This window comes from Tachypleus tridentatus, chromosome 8 (genome assembly GCF_004210375.1).
Source record: "Tachypleus tridentatus isolate NWPU-2018 chromosome 8, ASM421037v1, whole genome shotgun sequence".
Classification (NCBI taxonomy): Eukaryota; Metazoa; Arthropoda; class Merostomata; order Xiphosura; family Limulidae; genus Tachypleus; species Tachypleus tridentatus.
The window spans coordinates 90977954-91003238 of record NC_134832.1 but is presented as its reverse complement, the minus strand read 5'-3'; the positions used below and the strand labels follow the sequence as shown (position 1 = coordinate 91003238).

Genomic DNA, 25285 nt, shown 5'->3' with positions numbered 1-25285 from the left:
CTTCCTCTCACTATTGCAAACAGACTCTATGTCTACAACTTACACATCTTGTGTCAGTCGTCGAACATGAGATATATTGAGCGACAACTACAAACTGCCCTCAATAGTGTACTAAAGTGGACTACAGCGAGCTGCTTTAATTTTTCTCTCTCTAAAACCGTTTGCATGCACTTTTGCTGCCAACAGGGTATTCACCCTGATCCTAAACTCCTATTAGTGTATTAGAGTTCTTGGGGCTTGTCTTTGACCGTAAGTTGACCTTTATACCACACTTAAAGCAGCTACGGGTCAAATGCATGAGAGCACTGAACATCCTCTGAACATGTTGGGGAGCAGATCGTGCTCTTATTCGATCGAAACTCTAGTATGGATCAATGTTCTATGGCTCTGCCAGGCTCTTGGCCTTAAAGATGCTGGATTCCATTCATCATCAAAGACTTCGACTCTGCACTGGGGCTTTCTGCACCTTCACCGTTTGCAACTGTCTTTATTATATTCTTCGAAACTTCGTTCCTTACCAAAGCATCCTATATGGGGATGTGTTTTCCTTCCTCAGTGGGCCATAATTTTTCAGAACAGACGATCTGCCATTGCTCCTTTTGGCTTTTTCATCTAGGCACAATTGGATGAATTGGATCTGTCCTTGGATAAAATTGCAGAATCCACTGGTCAGCCCATCCCACCATGGCTTATTACAGTCCCCAAATGTGACCTTTCATTTAGTCATCTGAGAAAGGCAGGTACTCCCAATTGGATGCTCTGTCTGTTATTTACTGAACATCTTTTGAACAATCTTTCTATTACAATTTATACGGATGGTTCCAAATCAGGTAACTTGTGCTCTGCCATGGTTTGTTGCGGTTTGGTGGTTGTGCACAGAATTTCCTCTACAGCTTCTGTGTTCACTGCTGAACTGTACACCATTTATCTTGCCCTGGATCATATTGAAGCTAAGCAGTACTCTAACTATACTATTTATATTGACTCGCTTAGTTCTCTACTGGCCCTGGAATCGCTTCACGTTGGTTAACACCGTGTTCTCACTGATATTCAAAACCGACTGGCCCATTTCTCATTAACATCTAATTCTATCCAGTTTTTCTGGATATTGGGCCACATTGGTGATTCGCGGAAACAAGCTTGCACACACGGCAGCTAAATCTATCTGCTCTGGCACTATCACCACTGTGCCTGTCCCATACATGGACTATGGTCCTGTATTCAAGGCTTGGCTCCATGTCAGCTGGCAGTCGACTTGGAGTGAGCAACGCGAAAACAAGCTTTTCCAAATAAAACCCTACATTGGACTTTGGCCATTTTGCTTACATAAGGATTGGAAGGAGGAACTTGTTCTGACAAAACTACGCATTGGTCACAGTTTTTTAACTCATCATTTTCTTTTATCTGGAACTGATACACCAATGTATAGTTTGTGTAACACTCAGATCACTGTAAGCCACATTTTACTTTCTTGCCATCGTTACGACTCTCAACGATGGCACTATTTTAAACATATAAACATGTTCTGTCCCAAGGTTTATCCATAACATTAGACAGTGTTATTGGTGACAGTGACACTGTCCACCTTGATAAAGTTTTTAGTTTTTTAATGGCCATTAATCTTTTTAATGTCATTTAAGTGTTTATTAGTTATTCATTATTCCTTTTTAAATGTGGTTCCCTTTTAAGAGTCTCAATCTCTCTAGTTCGATTGGAAAATGGCCATGACATTAAATAACTTGACACCAGGACTGGAAAGGCCAACTTCAGGTGACTAACGCTGCTGTATGAACTATCCATTTGAACTACCTATTAGTCATCCTGGCGAGTTATTATTACAATTTTGCTGCATGTCTTTTAACACTTTTATTACTTTACTTTTTGATAATGGCTGTAATGACACTTAACCCGGAACCAGGACTGGAAAGGCCAACTTCAGGTGACTGACGGTGGTTTTTCTACTTAACTGTTAGTCTTCCTGGCAGGTTATGATAATTACCATTATGCTACAGAGTGTCCTTTACAACTTCTATTACTGTGGTTTCTCTCTTAACATTGTAGACTGGATGTCAACATTTGTTTTATGCCATTTATGTTTTTTAATTGCTGTTTTGTTTTTACCTTCATTTCCTTTTATGAATTTTACTACATTTACTTTATTTTTACCTTTTTACTGGACAGTTGGCACAGATAGCCTTGCTGCTTTGTGCCATAAAACACTAAATCAACCAACCAACCAGCTGTCAGTGGTTTATCATGAAGGTTATGTGACTAGAGATGAATTCCAGATGTCTTTTTCAACATGTCATCTAGTTGAACATGGTCACAAAATACTTTGCAACTAAACTTTTATCCTATGCTATCCTGAAACTAAAATAGAAAAGATATTGTTTAGAAACAATAGAGATCACCAAAGTGAACTTTCTTTCTTTGAACTGTGATAATGTCTTTTGCAACATCAACCATAGACTTGACCAGCCTTGACCTTTATCTTTAACCCTGTCATCTGGTGATGGTAGCATTGCTTTTACTATAAATTATTGTGTCTTTTGTTTTTGTATTTATATATAAACCATGTGCATGCTCTGCATTGTTATGTTGCCTACACTGCTTCTTTCTGTGGATTCCATTTCTGTCTTTTTACACCATGCAATACATCCTCTTCCTGTGGTCTTTCTCCTACCACCCTTACTAAATGAATTTGCTAGATTATTTTCCTTATGAGTCATTATCCAAAGATTTCTGTCACATTTTCTAAGCTTCCTTCCACTAGATACATTGTTTCACCTTTCCCTGGCTATCCACTTCTATCATTTGTTAAAAGAAATTGTGCAGGCTGGCATGTGGACCACTCCTTACACATTTATATATAGCCCACTACCTGCATCATTTGGTTATTTCTTCTTCATCCAGGTATTGTTTGTTGCTTGTCAACATTCTTCATAAATGATTGTGACTCTGAAAGGATAAGTTCTTGCTTTTATTTTTTCCCTTTTCAGTGCACTTTCTCTTTGGTAAGTGGTGCTTGTCCAGTTACATTTAAATGTAAATTCACACCATGTAGCTGTACAGGTTTGTAACACTCATTGAAAAAATGGGGTGTTTCACAAGACCACTGGATGTTGCCTTGTAGTATCTCCTTTTATAAATAAAGCCTGCTTTAAACCATACCAATTCATGGAGTATCAGGAGTAAAGCAGTGTCAGAATTACCATCCATTCCTCTTGATCCTAGTTGAATACAAGGGACAAGCCTGCTTTTCAAAAGGTTTTATAGTTGCACGTTGCACTGTCTTATAGTGTTGCATTCCTCTATATTCCCTACCATGCTGATTTTCCTCTTCTTCCGATAGAGTATTGGAGTTCATGCCACTTACCAGTTCTTAGTTGCTGGGGTGATGGACTATGGAGGCTTCTTCTCAAGTGTGACTGGTTCTACTCAGTTGAGAGTAGGATGGTAGTATTTTGTTGCTGTAGATGATAAGTACTCTCTTTCTACCACAGACAGGAAGAAATATTCTCGATGCCACCTGGTATTAGACTGGATGAATCCACCATATGCAGTTCACCCCTCTTGCTCCACATCACTGAAAGATGTCAGCTTCTAAGCAGTCTGGTGTTCAATTGGTGTAGGACCAGCCAACAGAAGTCTGTGCACATGGTTGTTAGGGGCCTTACTTCTACCACGAACCAGACAAGACATTTCTGCTGTTGCCTGGTTTTGAACTAGAGTTGGCCTAACACATTTGCATGCTCACTTCCTACCATCAACCAAATTTTGGGTTCCTGAGAGGCCAGATGTTCTTTGTGTACCAGGTATGCAGTCATGTTTTTTACCTGGGTTGTAAGGTCAGAAGTTATTTTTCCATTCTGCTTCCTGGTATTGAGATGAAGATGTTTGGAACATATGTCTCACTATGGATTAGAAGACAAATCCCTGTTGTCATCTGTTTTTGGACTGTAGTTGACCAAATGAAAATAGTCTAACACACCTAGCCATTTTCCACCATTTGATCCATCCATGTACAGATTGAACATGTATCTTTTCTGGCTAATTGATTCACATTTACCTTTATGAGTAAAGAGTATATATAGTACAGATGAGATGCAGTTTCCCCACAGGTGTGACTCTGTATGGTAGGATATCACACTTCATAGGTTCTTTTTCAGTGCCTTTCAAAGAATGCTGATTTTGGAAACTTTTGCACACATTCCTCCACCATAGTTGGGTTCTGGGTATTCAAATGTGCCTCTTACCTGTCTTTCCCAATTCTGGTGCATCTTTTGTGATAATAGTGCCCTACAGTATACATGGAGTGAGCTGCATTAGAAGAGTCTGTTGCACTCTTATTGATGAAGAGTTGTTTCATGCTTTTTTGTATGCTACATTGTATATATACCATGGGAAATTAGCTAATGGTAGATGAGAGCATCAAGGCTAGTATTGAGCACAAATTGTGCACATAGAATTTAGAAACTCTATTTAAATACATACTTACCATCCTCTGACTCTATGGCTATTTCTCTGTCTCCAGGATTTCTGCTCCTTGCCCATCTAAGCATTAAGAATCTTGCTCCCAGTCTTTTATACTCCACTTGAATGCCTTAGGCAAATTCTAATTTGCAAATTTCTCCAACAAATTCAATGCACACTCTCTAGGTAATGTATATAAGCACATCATTTCTATAATGTAATCACTTTCTTGAAAAAGCATTTAGTATGGGTTTATATGAACAGGAGTTTGTGCTTACTTACTATTTGTTATGAATTTGAGTGGGGTTAATTATATATGTAAAAAAACAGCTGGTATGTTCGCTCCTCTACATAGTGCTTTCTCTACCTACACCAGCATTTTTTTGCATATATAATTTTCTCTACAAGTGGGTTTTCTCGTCATCATGGATAAATGGGGTCAGTGTTTCTACAGTTATCACTTCATTTGTAATTAGAAATCATTTAACAAAAAGAAAAGCTTACTAATGTATATGAATTCCTGAGTTAATGTTTCTACTATAGAGGTCAGTCAAACTTCTCTTCCACCTCTACAACACCTCTGGGGCAGTAGTTCTTAACCTGGGTTCAATCGAACCCCAGGGGTTTGGTGAGTCAGTCTCAAGGGTTTGGCAGACGTCAAGACTGTGTGTGTGTGTGTGTCCCCTTTCCATTCACCTCACTCGTATGATTCCTGAAGTCATGCTCCACTTGGCCATTAATGACTGTGGCTGATCACGTCACATCACTTTTCCTTAATATCTGTGCTGCAGGGAACTTTGTGTGCTTAGCATTCGACTTGTGACTGTAGTATTTGTGTATTATTTGTGATTTTTTTCCTAATCTTTCAGTCCCTTCATACTAACTATGTTGAGCAAAAACAGAAAATGGTCAGACGAATACGTAGAATATTGATTCACATGTGTAATGGAACATGATGAGAGTCAGTGTCCTCAATGCATGATTTGCAATGCCAAGTTGAGCAATTGTTGTCTAGCACCAGCAAAACTAAGAGAACACTCTATAAAGCTGCATGGCGATGGGAAATACAAGAACACAATGCTTGCTGAATTCAAGGTAAAGAGAGCCAGGTTTGATGAAAAGGCTACTTTGCCTATTCTCGGCTTTGTACCCATCGACAAACAGATCCACACAGCATCGTATGAAGTTGCATACTTGATTGCAAAGCAGGACAAACCACACATCATTGGTAAAGCACTCATAAAACTAGCTGCGTTGAAGATGGTGAATATCATGCTGGGAAAAGCTGCTGAAAATAAGTTATTGCAAATTCCTCTTTTAAATGACACCATCAGCAGCAGAATAGATGACATGAGCGATGACATCTTGGCTCAAGTAGTTGCAGATCTGATTTGAAGCCCAGCAAAATTCAGCCTTCAACTCAACGAGACCACCGAAGGATCCTTTCAATTACCAGATTGGGATTTTACAGTTTTTTTATGTGCGTTATCTCATCCTGCTTTTGAGCCCTTAGCCTCATGTTCTTTCATTCATCTTCTCTTAAACTGTATTTTTTGTTAATATTGGCTTGTCATCAGTTGGAGTTGTTTGCAATGCATGTGCATAGGACTCTTTACTATTCCACGTTTGTCCTGCTTTAAGGTTTTTCTTCTCAAACTCTGGCAGTCAAAGAAGAGGAAAGATCTTTCTCATTAATTTATTTGTCAGTTATTTCTTACCTTTGTGATAACTTTGATCCTGATTGTTGGTATTGTCCTATCAGGGCTTTTACTAACTCATTTTGAGGTACTAGGAACTAGTTGTTCATTCATTGGAATCCTTTTAATTCGTCTGACTTATCTCCTATTACCCTAACAAAGGGGCTTTGCAAATTGATTCATGTGGCATGTAATGAATTATTGTTAGAAGAACCTTGGGCATGTCACATCTCACCAGATTCATCATATCTCTGCGTCATTAGCTGCCAAGTTGAAATGGCCTCTAGCGTTTAATACTTTATCATTACTTACATGATCTGGCAGTTTCATTTTCTGAAGGTTTTCATATACCCTTGTAATTATTTTGACTACATCTGTTAAATTTTAACGAGAGTTGAGTATTTTTCTCAATCATATACTACTTTATTTCTAGGAGCCCTTTATTTTTCACTGAATCCAACTCTGTGGTGATTGTTGCACAGACAGATATGTCTTCTCTTCTCAATTCCACACTAGCAATCACATTCACTATAATTATTACAGGGTGCAACAAGCTCTGCCAGAATGATGGGCTCTATAATCTATCTAGGTGCCTACTCAATTGAATTGCTTTATTATGGACCATCTTTAATGGACTACCATGAGTAAAACAAAAGAGGAACCTGTACATCCCTCTTGATTTTAAGGTTGTATAAATTGGGTTTGATTTGCTTTTAAAAAAACTTTGGAAAATTGGTCCACCTATTGTTTTTAAACCACTGTTACTTGGGGTTCCCTAGCATGTATTACCTCAGAAACTCTAACTAGTGGAGCTAGGGTGCCATAACCACTTCCAGTTATCAGTTGCTTTGGTGGCAAACAGAGAGTTTGACTGTGTTCCTTTGCTCTTAGAGAAGAGGGCAAAGTTGGAGGTCCATCTGCTTGGGTCCATGGATATTTTTTTCCCAGGTGTCAGTAGAAGTGGCATCAGTCTCTGTGGGAACCTATTTCTAATTTTGGTGTCAATTTTAAACAGAATTATCTGTTGGAGAGTGTATGGCATTTTCCTTTGACTGGACTCTCAGTGTGGATTCCTGTACGTGGTGAGGGGATCTCTCAGGAAAGGTTCTGTTCTTTCAATTTACCTCCTCTAAACACAACTACCATCCATGGCAACCCGTGAAGGGGAGTAGAGGATCCTGGTTGTTGAAGAGTCCAACCGTAACACACTGCTTTGGCCTTGAATTCCTGTAGACGGGCAACATTGGGGTGGCCCCCCTTGGGTCAATCGTCTGGTATACTCAGACTAAGGTCAACCAAGTACCAGTGTTAGATGTTCTTAACAGGTGTTGTGGACATCGTATCTGATGCTGGTGTTTGGGTATAGTGCTCACAAAACCCTGGCATTGCTGCAGAGTCCTTGTTTGACATTGTATTGCATCCCTTCGTATGGCTCCATGGTGGGTGGGGTCAGTGAGCACCAAAATTTTCCTTTCTTTATTATGGATACTCCAATTTAAAATGTTAATAAAATAGTGAAAAAAATCGTCTATTGGTAAACGACAATGTCTTGAAGATTCTGAGCAGCAATCCTCATCATCTGCACCACCTGTTGTACCTCATTTTCTTATACTGCATTCACTTTTAGACAAACCTTTAGGGCAAATGTCTCCCTTTTTCATTCAGAAGGGACTAGAGGGCCTTGCTGGCTCTCCAATGTCAGTAAAGAAGCTTCGATCTGGAGACATATTGGTTGAAACATCCACATCCCAACACAGTGAACTCCTTGAATTCAAAGGCAATTGGAGATGTACCTATTGAGATCACCCCTCATGCTACCTTTAATTCATCATGAGGAGTTATTGTTGAGAGGGATTTGATGAACGTTCCCGAGTCAGAGATTCTCACTGGTTTCTCCACTCAAGGAGTTTCTGCAGTGGGTGTATATCCACTTGCAAAGATGGAATTATTATGCTGATCAATGTCCTCATTCTCACATTTGTCACCACATCTGCCTGGCACCATCAAGGCAGGTTATCTTAATTGCAGAGTTCAGCCATATATTCCAAACCCTCTCTGATGTTTCCAGTGTCAGTGGTTCGGTCACTGAAGAGACGTCATGTCGAGGTTCCTTGATATGTGCTCATTGCGGTGGCAGGGACCATGATGCCTACAAATGTGTAATGGACCCTCATTGCATCAGTTGCAATAGCTCTCACCCATCCTACTTTTGTTCTTGCCCGAAATAGTTGGAAGAAAAAGAGGTGCAGCATTTGGAAACAATTCATAACATTACTTATCCTGAAGCTTGAAAATTGCTGTCCACCACTTCATCTCGGATATATGCTTCTGCACTTCATTCCACAACTACAATGTGAGTGCAGACAGATCTCTCTGTGCCTCCAAAGAATTGTTCTGCAAACAAATGAAAAGTCTTTTGACCTCCATGATTAAAAAAGTTAATGAATCAACGTCAACACCTATCTCTGTTCCTTGCATACATTCCAACAAACTACAAGATTCACATTCTTTGGTTTCAGGTACAGGCATTTCCTAAGATATGTCTTTTTCTCCCACCCCAAGATGCAAAACAATCATTCGTTTACGTCCTCACTCACTGGAATCCCCTTCCAACAGCAAAGACCTGCCTATTCAACCCAGGGCAGGATCCATAGAGATTGATAAACCTCTGTCAAATAAGGACAGTAAGGAAAAAAGACAGTCACAAACAGAAGGGTTCTTCACCCAATTTGCCTACACATAAATAAAAATAGCCACCCTGATACAACAGAACTGTCGAGGTTTATGTTCTAATCTGGATGACATCAAAACACTGATTGCTTCCTACCATCCTGTACGTCTTTCCTGAAACCTGCTGATACAGTCACCTTTCGGCAGTTTTCTTTCTACAGAAATGACAGGCTGTGTGATGGACGAGTGCATGGAAGGATGGCACTGTTAGTTGATCAGCATGTGCCCACCCTGTCTTTGCCACTCGACACACCCTTAGAGGCCGTAGCCATCTATGTTTCCTTGGGTCATACCATCACTGTTTGTTCTCTCTACCTGTTGCCTGGAGAGACATATGACCAATTAGACCTTGATGCTCTCATTGAACAGTCGCCGTCTCCCTTTTTCATCCTGGGGTACTTTAATTGACATCATCCCCTCTGGGGAAGTTCTGATACTGATAGGAGGGGCCACTCTGTAGAGCATATGCTCTCTGATCACAACCTTTCTCTTTTCAATACTGGTTCTTCTACATATTTCCATGCACCTAGTCAGTCCTTTACTGCTATTGATCTCTCAATTTGCTCCCACTCTTCTTACATTTTTCATGGAGGGTTGACAATAATCCATGAAGCAGTGATCATTTTCCTATATTTTTGAGAGAGACTGGCCGTGGTCGATGCCACCAGACCCATTCAGGTTACAAGGTTTTTCTTATTTTATATTAAGACTCATTGTACCTGTGTGTCTTTCTAACATATGTTGAATAGATAATTGTAATTTTCTCTTGAATTAAAATATGTAGTATTTCTAGGAATAAAGAAAGTAATTTGAGATTTACTTGTGGTTGTTACAAGGTTGGTCAAATCAACAAAGTTCATGTGGTGTTAGGGCATGGAAAGTTACAGTGTACCTATACTTCTTTATTAATTGTAGGATGTGCATAATAAAAACTTAACTAGTGTTAGACCTACAAGTAGACATTTAAGATTTGTCTGTAATAAAGATACTAACATGACCAAAATATTTTGTGGATCTCTGTTAGTTACAAATAATTGGAGTTTGTAATATTATAGCTATTGCTATGGTGAGGTAGAATCACTCTTAGAAAATGATGTCAACCAGCTCTTCAGTTAATTATTAAAAACATCAGACAGATGATGATCAGTCATATGAGATGAAGTGGAAATGATTGGCAATTCAATCTCTACTGTATAAAACTTAAAATGCTGTAACTTATTCGAGAATATATTTCAGTGTCAAAGAAGACCCTTGGAATTTATTCTCATATTAGAACCATTGGAAGCAAGTCAATCTCAACATGTTTCAGATTGGTTTCAAGTATTTCAAGTTATTATTAGTGGATTGTATAACTGTTTTGAATAACACAGTTGCTGTGATGCATCCACAGTACAGGTATATGACTGTTATCTCTTGATTTGGATTCATAAGAATTGTAAGGTATATGTTCTAAGACTGAATCAGATATTAATATTTGCAATTGAAAACCATCATGGTGCATGTGGTTGGCAAGATTTCACAAGACTACTAAATGCCCAGTAAGATGCACCCGTCAAAGAAAGACGCAAAATACCTCACCTGTAATGAATGCCAAAAACATATCCGTTAGATAATTACATTTGGTCTGTTGGTTTTAAAGATGAGTATTGCTTCATCACGCATGCTGATAACAGGCATATTTCTAGAAAACTTGAAATCACTACCAACATTATGCCATATGTAGGTGTTTAAAATATGATAGTGGGAATAATCATTGGTGGACAAACTAACATTTACATATTGTGGATAACACAATTAATATCATACATTATAGGGTCACATTTTTTAATTCCTTGCTACAACATACTAGTGCTGTTGGTTCTGAATTCTGCCTAACAGATAATACCTGCTAAACTAGTTTTCATGTTCCCTGAAAGAGAAAGTGACCAAATGAAGGAACATAGATGTTCTACATACTTCAGTACCATCAACTATGCAAAGGATGTTGTATCATAGTTGACATGTTGAAAGTTTCAATTATCTTTTATTTGTTTTGTGCAGTACACTCTGAATTATTTTGTGTAACTGAGAATTATTTCATGTAAATAAAACCAATTTTATAAATAGCAAGTAGAATTCTAATATCTTTTAATTAGTAGAGTAGCTGCATTTTTCTTTTACTATTGAATAAAAGTTCAAATAGTAAATTTCTTTTTCAGAATATTTTCTAAGTTTAGAGAGTGGTGGAATTCTGAATGTTCATGATGTGAAAGCTTTAAGGCAGGAAACAACATTATGTAACTGGATAGACAAATGCTGTGAGCTGAAGTTTGTTGACCTCGATCGCTTAGAAACAAGAGAACAAAAGTTGTGTTTCTTTACAAATGTGACAAACATAGCCTGGATGCTTGCAGTTTTTTCAGAAGTAGCTTCTCTTTCATGCCATGCAATGTCCACAAAGGTATTTTATTTCCATCAGTTCATTTAATAGTCAATTTGCTGAATAAACCTGACATTATTTGGTATGTATGCTTATGGTGTGTTTTCACATTTGTTTTTCAGCATCGTAGCATACTTATTCCAACCGAAGAAAATAGTTGACTTACTCCTACAAGAAGTGATGTGTTTCCAGACTTTTTTGTAATGAACAAAATAATTGAGTTATCACTACAAGTAGCAAACTGTCTCATGACTTCATTTTTATGAAGAAAATATGTCACTTTCACTTCAAGTAGTGATCTGTCTTCACACTTGTTCCTACTAATAACAATAGTTGACCAGTAAGTTCTGTCTATATAGATTAATCTTTCCAGAATCTCTCATGTTACGTGTGGAACAACAACAGTAGATTTTTATTCATTGTTATTCACTGTACAACTTATTTTCATGTCAAAGGAAATAGTTATAGTAATTTCTGCAGATCTAAAAGTCAAAGGTAAATTGTATGCTAGAGCACATTATGAATGAGTTGTGTTTGTTAAATAGTGAAAAGTTGCCCTTCCTATATATAAGTCATGTATCTTGAAAGAAATATCTGAACTAACATGTTTTTCAGTTTGTCATTTCTTTATATATTATTATAAACAGTTTTCTGATATCAATAAAGGACAAGTTAACTTTCCACACTTTTTTACATTATTTCACAGCTTTTAGTTCAAATTAGAAGTTTATGAATTTAATACATTTAGCCAAATTAGGTTTAGTTTTCTTATAAATTAGAAGAAAATTGCTTATATTTATGTGCACTTATTTTGATGCTATACATTTATAACATTTACTGTAGTTTCAGGATCATTTTAAATTTAATATTAAATCGATATACATTACTTACCTATAATATTTATATCTAATAAATATATTTTCCATTCTTTAGTATTCTCTTTTATCTTGCTGTGATGTAAATCATAAGGTGCAGTTCCAGATTGCCTCTGAGAATCGTTTGGAATCTTTGATGAAGCAGAAACTAGTTGGTATTGAAATTGGTCAACTGGGTTTTATCAGGTAAGTTAACAAGTAATGTGGAAACACATGTATTGAATTATTTATCAAACTTTATGTATTTCATATATGAAGTAACTAAAAATCTTGCTCTATTCAGTAAAATAATTTTTTTTTTCAAATGAACATTGTGTATTTTTAAACAACTCAAACATTGTATCATTTATGCATATTCTTTTCAGAGTAGCATACTTGATGTGTAGATGATAAAGTATTATAAAGCATAAAACATCTACTTTTTATATCATTAGAAAAACTGTAAGCTATGTGGTGATAACCAAAGAAGATGACATGGAATTAAATGAAGTATGTTTAGTAACTTACAAAAGTTTAAAGAAAAGCTAAGTACTCTGTGGTTTCATTCATCTTTTGCCTCACAGAGATATGTCTGCAAATTTACTATACTACATTTCAGTTGAACACATAACTGATTGTGTAGTGTTGTGCATAACTTCAATTGAACAGACATTTATCTCAGAAAATTGTAGAGTTCCATACTGCTGGAAAAGGAGTCCAATCATTTATGCATTATTATATTCAACTTTTAAATGTTACCAATACTATACATTTTAAAACGTTAGTTTTATTAGGTAAATAATTTCTAAAATAGAAGTTTTTCTTGACCAATTTTATGCAAAGTAGTACAAATACATCTTCAAAAAAGGCATTTACATTTTAGGTAACTTTGAAATTATGTTATTCATACTTTTTTTTTGTGAACCAAGTAAAGAACTAAAATATATACAAAGATAAAAGGAGCTTCTTATACACTTGTTAAAAATGTGTGCTATGCATTATTTTGAAATTGCTTTTGTTATCAAGTGTGGTTCCAGAATAAATTGCATCTGAAAATGGATAACTATTCAAAATGTCAGTGACCAACAGTATTAGTTATTTGTCAAAGAACAAATATCAGATTGGAAAGAAAAAGTGTTAAGATCCTGAACATGCAGGAAAAATGCCTCCTTTAATTATAAATTGATTCTATATAAATTGAACAGTGAAGCTTTGAATTTTTTTGTGTTTGCTGTCCTGTTGTGCAGAAAACTAAGTCTTGCAGAGTTTAGTATATCTGTATATAAAAATAGGCTGACACTGTTGCATTTGTCATATTTTGAATAATTTTATTTTTGCTAATTGTATATAAATCTGTTTGCAAATAAGTGAGCAAGTTGTTCTAATATGAATGGAAGCTAAATAATTATTCATTTATCATATTTTAAAACTTTACATTCTTAAGAAGAATACAGAATTTAGTTGATGATTAGAAAGGTTGAGTACCTCTCTACAGCTTATGTAATTGAAACATGCTCAGAGTCTCAGCTATGGGGGCATCATAATGTTATGGTTAATCCCACTATTCATTAGTAAAGTGGAGGTCAAAAATTAGTGATGTTGACTGGCTGCCTTACCTCTGGTCTGTTACTTGAAAATTGTGGATTGGTAGTGCAGATATCAAAAATACAACAAATAAACAAAGTGTAGTGAATACAACTCTGTGCAAAAAAATTAAAATATTATAAATACTGGACTTAAAATGCAGTAAAAACTTTCAGACTTCTACCCCTTGAAGAGAAAGAGTAGTGTAATAACAGCAAGATACATGCATTTTTACATTTAGTTTTTGTTGGTTACAATAACTGTAAATTATTTTATGGCCATTCTAGCTTATAAAAACAAAAATTATAAGATTTGTTTTATTATGGTGGTTTCATAAAAAACTTCTTTGTGTGAAAATATATATATGTTTATGAAAGTCATTTACCTTCACTGGATGTTACATAATTATGTTGCTGTTAATATTTCTTCAGTCTTTTTGACTTGCGTTACAAGATTCTTCGAAAAGGTCTTCCAACTCCAATTCTGCTTGCAAGTCCACCATTATGTTTCTTGTTTGGTAAGTTATGATAACTAAAGAAAAAATTAGTGTATTTTCATCATATCTATGTTAATTATTTATCACTGAAAGTAAATAAAGGTTTATCAAGCTGCTATGATAAATTCATTAGTCAGTAAGATGAAGGCATCTTTTGATTGTGTGTTTTGAGATTTTGCCATTCAATCAGCCAACTTGAAACATGCAAGTTCAAGGCAGATCTGAACCTTCTGATTGAGGTTTTGTCAATATAAATACTGAAATCCAAGTCACAGTATTAATCAAACAGCAAAAAGAAATTTTTAATTTATGGGCTATAAACTTTTATCACTTTTGGACTAATATTGTTCTTTTTGTATATATTTCTATATGAGATTGTTTGATAATAAAATATAGTTTGCTAACTGACATAACGTGCACCATATGATAAATGTCTCATTGATAGAGCAGCTGCAAGTTTTGGAAAGTAATTTTGTTGCATTTGGATGAGGATAATTGATTTACTCATCATATGCCAGTAAGTTTGTTATTAGTTGGCTAGAGTTCACAAATTTCAATAATATTTAATAACAATAATAAAAAAAAAAAATAAAGTTTAGCTATTAACATTTAATGTTATCCTCTATTTGCAGTATTTTTCTTTACACTTTGATATATTCCAACATGCTTCTTATGCAAATCACTATGCTCCATTTGTTAATCAATGGTAGCAAGCTATGCTCACATAAGATATATGACTCTCTCTACACTCCTCTGCCAAACTTTCACTTCTTGTATGGCAGATTTTAAACACAGGCATTTTTTTATGTTGTTCTTCTCAGCTTCCTGCATGGCACACTTTTGATTTGTGTGTGAATTTATTTTATTTTTTATACATAGATTGCTGCTTTTCTCCCAATTTGTTGTCACGGCTTTTCTGTACCAGTCTTTTTGTGCAGTCTAGTAAGTTAGGAATTTTAAAGTTAGCATTATGACTTCGGGGTCACACGAATAAAAAATCTTCTGTCTCAGTTTTCAGGTACAGATGACTTGATGGTGGATCTTTCTGATTTTGTCTGTCTGGAGATTGAACAGTATTTGGGTTATTCTTTGTTCCCTGAAGTCACTCTAGCTCCTTCTGATTTGGCTGATGTTCTTCAGCATGATGACAATTTTTATATTCTTTTTCTTTATCCAAAGTATGTTATTCCTTCCCAGTTCCAGTCTGAAGATTCCAGTAAGCCTTCTTCAGCTTACACAGATTTTGTATTTCAGGGTTTTTATGTTTTATCTCTTTCCTCTATTTCTTAGTTCCCCTGTCCTTCTCTGTTGTACGAGTATCCTTCTCAACCCCTTTTTGGATTTTTCTTCCTTTATGATATTTGTGTCTATGCTGATCACTTTCTACCCAATTTAGATGACTGGATCACTGTGCTGTTACTCCCAAGAGCTTAAAATCAGTACCTGGTAGATTGAGGGCTTGTGGACGCTTGACTGTTGGATTTTCTTCCTCACTGGCTACCCTTCCTCAAGCATAAGTGGGTGACAAAGGTTCTTTCAGGGGGACTCATTCATATTTTTGTATCTTCACCTCCAATTACTTCTCACACTGTTTCCTTTGCACCTCTTCCAGATCTTATAACTCACCAGCATCTGTCAGAAACCGTTCAGGATTTGTTTTTGCATTGAACTTTCCAACTGCTTCATCAACCCTTGGAAAGTTTTACTACTGTCTTTTTGTGGTCCTCATGAAAACCATGGATTGGTGACTGGTCATTGATTTGTTGGGCTCCAACCACTTCATTGGATTTCCCAAGTTCTCTATTGAGTCCTTTCTCACCCTGAGATGGGCATTTTCCTCAGATTATGGCTGACAAAATTTAATGTCTTCAATTCCCATCTACACATCCTAATAGCTCTTTGCTCATTACATGATCTTCAGTTTGTTAAGGGAAGTAAATGCCATATCAGAAGCTATAATTTTCCTATACTGAAAATGTATTTCTGATAGGTACTTACCTCCACTCACACTTCCCACCTTTCTTTCTCACTTTGAAGTGAAGATTCAACAGAGGAATGTAAAGGGAAATGCATGTGTCATGTCAGCATTCTATGCTACTATTAGTTAATAGATGTTGCATGATGCTTTGCATAAAAAACATGATGGAATGTACTAATTCCAAAAGGAAAGTGCACAAGACTTGTGTTGTGCAATGAGAAAACATTTACACATAGAGAGCAGCACTGCATGAGAATAGCTAATCTTGTAAGTGGAAGTAAGTACCTATTGTAAATGCATTTTCAGTGTAGGAAAATTATAACATTTGTCAGAAGAAAGTAAGAAGTAAATAAATAAGATGTCTAGTCTTTTGTATTTGTCACATATATTTCATATGTTCACTACTCAGGAAGAAGTAACTAAGGTGTTTATCCTCTCCTCTGTTATATATGTTTCATACATTTATTATAGTTTTGATCAGGTATGTTTATGTAACTGTGTATTTTATTTTGTCTCCACTTGGAGCCAGAACTCTTCAACTGTTTTTGTGTGGGTTTATTTTAATTGTTATGCTGTTTCTTTTTCAGTATTTATTAACCCTTTTGTAACAGGTCAGTGGGTCAGAGACCATGTCATTGCATTTGTTGACTTACAGTCAAAATTTTATTGAACTTCTATTTTATGAATTTATGTCAGTAAGTTTGGAATCAAATTGTAGATCATAATACAAACCTTAATATTATATATGAGTTGCTTTCTTAATTTAAAAGTAAATATTAAAAGAACCCACCTAAATATAGATTTTAGTGAGTAATGTGATATGTTGAATGCAGCACTGGTTAAAATTGGATGTTTCTGATGTCAAAAAACTAAGTCTATAGACCTAAATACAGCTTAGGCACTAAGCTTAGTAAATGACAGTAGAATCTTACATATTAGTATAGTTATTTATGATTTTTTGGTTGTGTGTATAAAACCTGAAAAATAATTTTGTTTGATATCCTTCACATACAATACAAAATCTTAAATGGCTTACCAACCTATATCCAGCATCAACTAAATTCAGAGGTTATAACTAGAAGAGATAATTATTTGCTTTACTTCTTTATTTATTTATTTGTTCTATATTTTAAGAAAAATAAATTTCATAACTTATTTCTAAATATCAATAATCTGTATACATACATAATGTATAATGATTAAAACTGGACTATATATTACAAAATACTAGTTCACTAAAACACAGCTAAAGCAGGGTCACTTTGTGAATAGTAAAGATCAGCTTTATACTATTGGACGTAAATGCATGTGCACCTCCTCAAATTATGTAATGTTAGTTAGGCATGACTGGAAGGTCAACATAATAAAAAACGGTAAATATGTAACATTATAAGACGTAAAGCACTTAGTTTAAAGATTCATGTCATAATATATAGTCATTTCTAGCATGAAAAAAAGCATAATTTATATTTATTTCCTTTTTTTTTTTTTATAATGGTTACAAGGTTGGTCAGTTGATATACCCCACAAACTTAAGAGTATAGAAAATAAAAAATATAAAGTGTTACTGAAAACAAACATTTTGAATACATGTAGGAGGTTTTAGTGATTATACAAATAATATTTGAGATTTTTGGGATGAATAATGTTTTTTTTCTAATCATGACATGAACTCACTTTACACTTTGGTTTTTGGTTTACAATAAAATTGTAATCTTTGCTGAAAGTCTACCAGATTTTGTGGAGATACACATGCTATATTAAAAGTTATAGTGTAATTACTAAACTTGTGCAAATGTGTATACAAATTTATATATTATACTGAGCTCATTATGAAAGGGTTAATAAGTATTATTAAAAGTTTTTAATTTTGTTTTAAACTAGAACATTTAAATTATTTTATGATATTATAAAGCCTATGAATTTCGCATACAGTGAAAACAAGATGTTTGTAGTAAGTATAGAAATATATCATGATGAATTTTTGTATGTAGAATGTAATTTTATTAAATGACTTCAAAGCTTCCTTAGCCTACTCCAAAAATGTCCAATGAGTGTTAAACCTGGACAAACAATACAGATTTATTTTTGAATAGTTCAACTTTAAAAGTTAATATCAAATTATTGTTATTAAACATTTGAAACTCTAGATGGCTTTTGTTTTGCTTGATTTTATTGAAGTTTTTCTAAGTTTTGATAGTTTTGTTTGTTCTTATATAAAAACACATATAATTGTATATTTGTATGTACAGATATATTGTATTAATGGTTAGAATCTTCAATTACAATGTTTATAAACTCATGTAATAAAATAAATGCATTGTTGGAATTATGATGTCTGTTTGTCTGATTTATTTCACTAGAATTACAAGATCTTGAAAAATGGAAGAAGTACATCACAGATGCTGACCCACGACTTCTTTTTGTGTTGAATGAAGGCACCATATCCTCACCAAAACTTCAGGTTGAAACATATCCTTTTTATTTTGTATGTTTGAATTTATTAAGCTTATTGGACTGGTGAACAGTATCATAATTAATCTCTTGTGTATTAGCCTGCAAAGAAATTGTTGTGTTAACTGGGCTTCTGTGTTTCTAGTTTTAGTTATGAAAATGGAATTACAGATTGTAAAGAAATGATTTTAACTGTATTTTCTGGGTCAGCTGGTATACAATAGTAGAAACACATTGTTAGCTGCATTTTCTTGGTTTGAGAAACAACTTTGAAAGTGGGGCCAAATAGATTGTAAAAGATATGCTTTATTTACTGAATTTTCTGGTTCAAGTCATGATTAGGAAAATGGGTCCACACACATTCTTCAAGAATGATTCTGGCTCCATAATTCTAAGTTCATTCTCTTGTATTCTGTGCTTTTTCAAGTTTGGAAGAATGTATGTCCACTTGGCTCTTAATTTCTTTTTCTTTGTAATTCTTGTGGCAGGATAATTCTAACAGCAGGATATAGATCCTCTTGTCTGCATGTTTGGAGCCTAGATAACTCTTGTGAGCACATAAAATATTTCCAGGTTAGATGCATCTGATATTTCAGGAGGAATAATTCTGAAATAGATGTTTCTCCTTTTATGTGTCTTTTTCATAATGATACGATTGTGATGCTGGTCAGTTGGCCTTCACCATCCATGTTTTATATTTCACATTAACAAGTCAAAGAGCATATGTGTTCCAGAAGTAGTGTGGTCCCAACTTTTTTCACTTTTGGTGCAGGGATGTTTTCTGTGTGGATCTTTCCCACACAAACCCCTCCACCTTATCAGTGTGGGGTTCTAACTGAAGTTTGAGAAGAAGCAAGTTTGTTTCAAAAGTTTGCATTTTCCTACACTGAAAATATAATTCTGACAATACTAACCTTCACTCTTACTGTCCTGCCTTTCCCCCCCACTTTGGCAGGTGTTCAGATCTGATAATTTTGCCAATCTAGGAAAAGAGAGTAAAAATGTATTAATAGGGATTTTATATACAAATATGTATAGAGGCTATATTAACATAAATGAAGAGAATCACAAGATTATAATCTATAATCACTATGAGTGATATAGTGAGGTATAAAAGATTGGAGCCAAGTGAGACATAATTCATATCAATGCTTAGATGGGCAGAAAAGAGAAGCTTTCTTTGGGATAAAGCTCAAGTGTGATATCGGGTAAATATGATTAGAAATACATTTTTGGTATAGAAATTATAATCTTCCACTACTTAACTGGAAGTGGCAAAGTTTTCTCTGACTTCAAATCCAATAAAAATTTAGTTTTATCTCCCCATGGTACCCAAGTTACATTTTTCACAGAAATATCCATGTTGTTTTTGGTGAAATTTGTTTGAATTTGGTGAATTCTAGAGTAGATTATTACAAGTTTAATTATTACTAGACATTCTGAGATTATCCTTATAGTCACAAATAATAAATTATTGGTAATGTCTTTTGATATTAAATTATTTTATATGTTGTATCTTTCTTAAGTACTCCCATCACACACACACACACACTTATTATATTTTACATACAATTTAATACATTTAATTCTATAAAAGCAATTTTTTTTTTCCCACTGTACACCAACTATCCTTCTGTTCTAGTGAATCTGTATATTATTGTATATGTGATGTATGGTAAATGTAAAATTGGAAAAGTCATACTATCAAAGAAATATTTTAGAAATTAAGATTCCCATCAACATTACTATCCTATTACTAAAGGTAGGAAACTAATTTTGAATGTGGTTGGTTTCAGGCTCTTTCTCCAGAAAATTTGAATGATCGTTTGGAAAGAGCAATGGCTGATTATCTTTCACACTATGTCCAGGTAGATCTAGAAAATCAAATGGTAAGCACAGATGTGATTTTTTTGTGATTATTAGAGAATTACGTTTGAATGTTCATTTGATTATGTGGTGAGCACATGTAAGAAGTGTTTAGCACAGTTTTATTGTTAGTGTCACTTATTCAGAAATATGGTAGAGCTAGCTATTTTTATATTGTTTTTTGTTATTTGTATAACAGTAGTATATAACATAGGAGTACATGAAATTTGGTAAATAACAATTGGCTTTTGTTTTTTAACCATAAAATGTTTATAAAGCATAAGAACCACCAAAATTTAGAAAGTAATCTCAAGATGATCTTAATAAAAGTAATTATTTGTTACAAGTTCAAAATTTGACATTGCTTGAAAGACATGACTGAGGCATGTTAAAAGTTTAAGCAGTTACATAAAAAATATCCTACATAACATGTTGGGAATTTTAAAAAATTGATAAGCCCTGAAAAATGAAAGCAGGTAGTTTATTGATTATTAGAGTATTAATTATTTATTTCATATTTTGCTATAATTTTAATTTTTATAAAGTTTCCTTTTCAGGATACATCATGTACAATACCATTTAAAATTCCATCTGCTGGTGCTAGTACAAATTTAGTTAAATGAAACTAAATGTAATTAATCATCAGCACTATTTGAAACTAAATGAATATAAATAAAATCTTAAACATTTTTTATCATTCAGTAGATTTATTCAAAAAATCAAAAAGGAATTTTTATATACTTAAATAAAAAAAAAGTGTTACATGCTCAACCATTCATTTAAGTATTTTGAGAATTGTTTGCTTCCTGTTTTATTTGTGATGAATTGAAGGAAATATCTTGATTTAAATTGACATTTTTTAACATCCTGGTTAAGTTGAAGATTAAAATTATGTTGTTGTGTTTTTTATTTTATCCTTAACTATGAAAAAGAAAAACGGATTATGGTTTTCAGCATTAAGCTTGAATGTATAATGTATGAAACAATGTAAAATTCTAAGACAAGAAACAGTTATGTATTATTTTCTACACAATGTGTAAAATATTGTCAAATTTTATAGCAAGAAATATAATTATGATATTAGGTTGAACTCCCAGGTGTCTTACATCTGTTTTCTGAAGATTTCTCTCGGAGTGACAACAGTGATTTTACCAAAGCTCATTTTGAAGATTTAATCAGACTCGTGTCTGATTATCTGACTGTTGAAAAAAGAGAAACTATAAATACATTTTTGCAAGGGGATCTCATTCATGGATTCACTGAAAATATTGGTAATAAAAATCAAAGTTTATTGAAAAGGCTTAGATCTGTTCACTGAAATAAACTGTTTCATATGCTTTATCTGAATATTTTATTAAATAATCATGATTGTGACTTTAGAAATTTGATTGTTTATTTTGTGTTTTCAGTTTGTTTTTTAAAATTGTAGTAGGTGCATTGAAACTGTTGTTTTTAGAAAGTTTTCAAACTGTTTATGTTTTACACATTATTACATTTTTTCATCTGAATATACCTTAAAGGTTACTTCTGTGATGTTGATATATTTCATTTAACCCTTAAAAGACTTAGAGTCAAAGCTTAGAAAATAACAGTTGAATTTATGAAAACCACTTTTTAAGGGGTAAAAAATTGAGATAAGTATCTTTAATTCTGTGTTCATGAAAATATTTTTAAAGCTTTTGGTTGTACTGTTATTATATGCATTTGATATCTTTTCCAGCAATACTCAACCATTTTATGAAAGTTTGAAAGTAAAACATGATTTTAAATACAAATATTTTTAAGTACTGAGTCAGTATGGAAATCTGTATTAAGTAATGAGCAAAGATTTTTATGGCATGAAAGAACTGATGCAGATAAGTAAATCATGTAGGAACATTATTTGTGAAATAGTACATGATGAATGAACTTTCACAGAATATGAAATTATTTTTTTCTGTTTCTTTTAAAAAAGAGAATCAGTTTCTGTATGATACAAGCTCATGTAGTAGATAAAAGATCTTTCAAATGTAATTAATATTTATGGTAATATATTAAATTTAGAATATATAAACACTAAGAGGTAGTTATTGTCCTAATTGTGTTTTATGTATATGTATATAATAAATTTATTTTCTTGACTAAATTAAAATATTAAAGTACTTGTTTCAGATGAAACTGGACGGAGGGTTCTACCATTCACGTTATGCTTCAAACACCCTTCAGTGGAAGTGGGGTTTAGTTTACAGTATATAAATAAATCCAAATTAGGACAAACCACAAAATCAACAACCAAATCAGTGCTTACTTCATGGGATTTAACTCATACTTCTGCAGTGTTTACATATCTGAAGGAAAGATGTCAACCTTTAGCAGAATTTGTGCAAATTATAAAAAGTTGTTCTTCATGTTTGAAAGAAAAGGTAGATAATGTTTCAACAACTCCTCTTGCTTGCCTTCTTGGTTACACAAGTGGTTTCTGTCCTAAGTCATGTAGTTCATTTTCTGACATGAATGATGGATATAAAAGAATTGTTGAAACAACACTAAAAAAAGAAATTGATCGAGAATTCATATGGAATCTTCTTCAGAGTTTAATTAGTTGCCAAGATTTTAAATCAGTAATTGAACTAATAGAATTTCTTGATATTAAAGGTAATTTGAAACCAGTTTCGGAATTGACGCTTTTTCAAGATCTAGTTTTGTGGCAGATGGCTCATTGTCCTCCAACTGAAAACTTTTACCCATGGAGCTTTGCCTTGCAAATTCAAAATATTGTATATAGAGTGCAGTGTATTCTGTCATGTTTAAATTTCTGGCCATCAGAAGCCTGCCAAAAAACATTACAGACTGCTTTATCAGATGAAGAAGTAAGGAAAGAATCTCAGTATAAAGAACAACTGGATAGTTCTCTGAAGAAAATTCTTCTTTATCAGAAAGTGAGTATGTGCATGATTCTTTCAACTCTTTAAAGAATTATGATAGATTTAGCAGGGTATCTGTAGTTGCTTTACCATACGTGATATTATAGCATTAAAATGAAAGCTAATCCTCACACTTCAGACAAGAACGAGTAACGAAAAACATTTCATGAATGTAAAATGATACAGGGATGATGATGCTGAAAGGAATGCAAAAAAAATAATATGAGGATGATACAGCTATACATAGATCATCCCTACATAATTTTTAATTTTAAAATTTTATTTTGCACCATAAAATGCATGCTTGACTTTAATATTCTAGTTGCAAGTTGTATATTCCTGACTGTTATGCAGTTTGTTTATCATGATTAAAAGTGGATGGTATGATTTCCAAGTTCTTGTTGCAGTTTTTATATTTAAAGAAGGATGATGTTTTGGCTAGTGCTTTCATGAGCTGTGAATTGTACAATCTGACAGAATACTAGCTCAAAACATCATATTTATATGAAAAATATATATATAACAATGACTTGGTGATTTTTTAGCCTATTCTTTAATTTGGATACCTTTTTTTACCTGTGTAGTTTGAATTATATGTTTTATTATAATATCATAGTCATATCCGAATAGGCATTAATGTAGTGTAACTAAGACTTGTGTACAAGGAAAACTAAATTGAGTCGAAACGTGCTTTGATTATTACAGGTTTTTTTACAAGGTTGCTCAAATTGATTGACCTCATAACTGTTTTATGCTAATACATTTTACAGTATAACATTAAATTTTAATATTGAAAGTCATTTAGGTATTATCTGTGTATACCTGTGCTATCCTTTTGTTCTTGTTTGTATTTTTTCTTTGGTACTATCATCCCTATATCATTTTACATTTACAAAATATTAACTCCCCCTTTGTTTTTTTATTATTTCTCACAAAGTTTCAAATCACTGTTTTTTAGAATATGACCTACTAAATGTTTCATATTTATTTTCCGTAATTGTTTCAATGTCAGTAACTGAAACAGAAATCTGCTGATAATAAAGCAACAAATTACCACTTGTTTCATTAGACTGTTTACTTGACACCATGATATGATACTGTTGAAAGCAACAAAGCATGCACACAGAAATAAGCAAACTTGACTCCTGCTTCGAGAATACTATGTAGAATGTGTCAGCTTGTGTATCCTCCAGTGTTTACAGCAACAATTTCCTAGTGTAGTAAGATTACAATCAGAATCTGTGGAAATGTTTATTACAGTATATGGTTTGGAGCCGATCCAATAAACCTTGCAAATGTTTGAATACTTATCATCCTTGTGGGAAGTTTGGAATTCACAGGCATACAAAGATAACTGCCAACTTTATTGAGTGCTTGTGTAGAAAATGGGACTTAAGACATTTCTCTTAATCCAGTATATCAAAGTGTTTGTTATTGCAAGATTTATTTTGGTTACAGATAATAGTAAAGAGACTGAAAAGGTCTGAACTTAATGGTGTGTAGTCATTAATCAAGGTTCTACCATATTGTATGTATTGTCTTTTTTTTTTTTTACTTTTTCACATAATACAAAATTTAAGTGTACAAAGTATTGAGTATTCTACACATTACAGTAATTTAATCTTAATCTGTTGGCTGGTAATTCCTGTTTAACCCTGTATAAAAGCTAAACTTAATATAATTTATATTAGAATTATTATTTTTATATATACACACATATATATATATATATATATAATAGTTATTAAGACTAAGCAATGACAGTGGGTGCTATCCAGAAACACACAGAGTGTATTTAGATTCAAACTGAAATTAGTATTGAAATTGTTAT

General features: G+C 33.6%; 1 protein-coding gene across 6 annotated transcripts in view; it reads left to right on the top strand.

Annotated features, from left to right (window-relative positions):
- Positions 1-25285, top strand: part of Sptz (zinc finger FYVE-type containing 26 spastizin) — a 137418-nt gene that overhangs the window by 46977 nt on the left and 65156 nt on the right. For all 6 annotated transcript variants that reach the window (XM_076450137.1, XM_076450138.1, XM_076450136.1 and 3 more), the window contains exons 15-21: positions 11099-11340; positions 12253-12380; positions 14189-14274; positions 18595-18695; positions 20482-20574; positions 21636-21822; positions 22703-23469. In XM_076450137.1, coding sequence (XP_076306252.1) covers positions 11099-11340; positions 12253-12380; positions 14189-14274; positions 18595-18695; positions 20482-20574; positions 21636-21822; positions 22703-23469 — 1604 coding nt within the window. The remainder of the gene's footprint in view (positions 1-11098; positions 11341-12252; positions 12381-14188; positions 14275-18594; positions 18696-20481; positions 20575-21635; positions 21823-22702; positions 23470-25285) is intronic.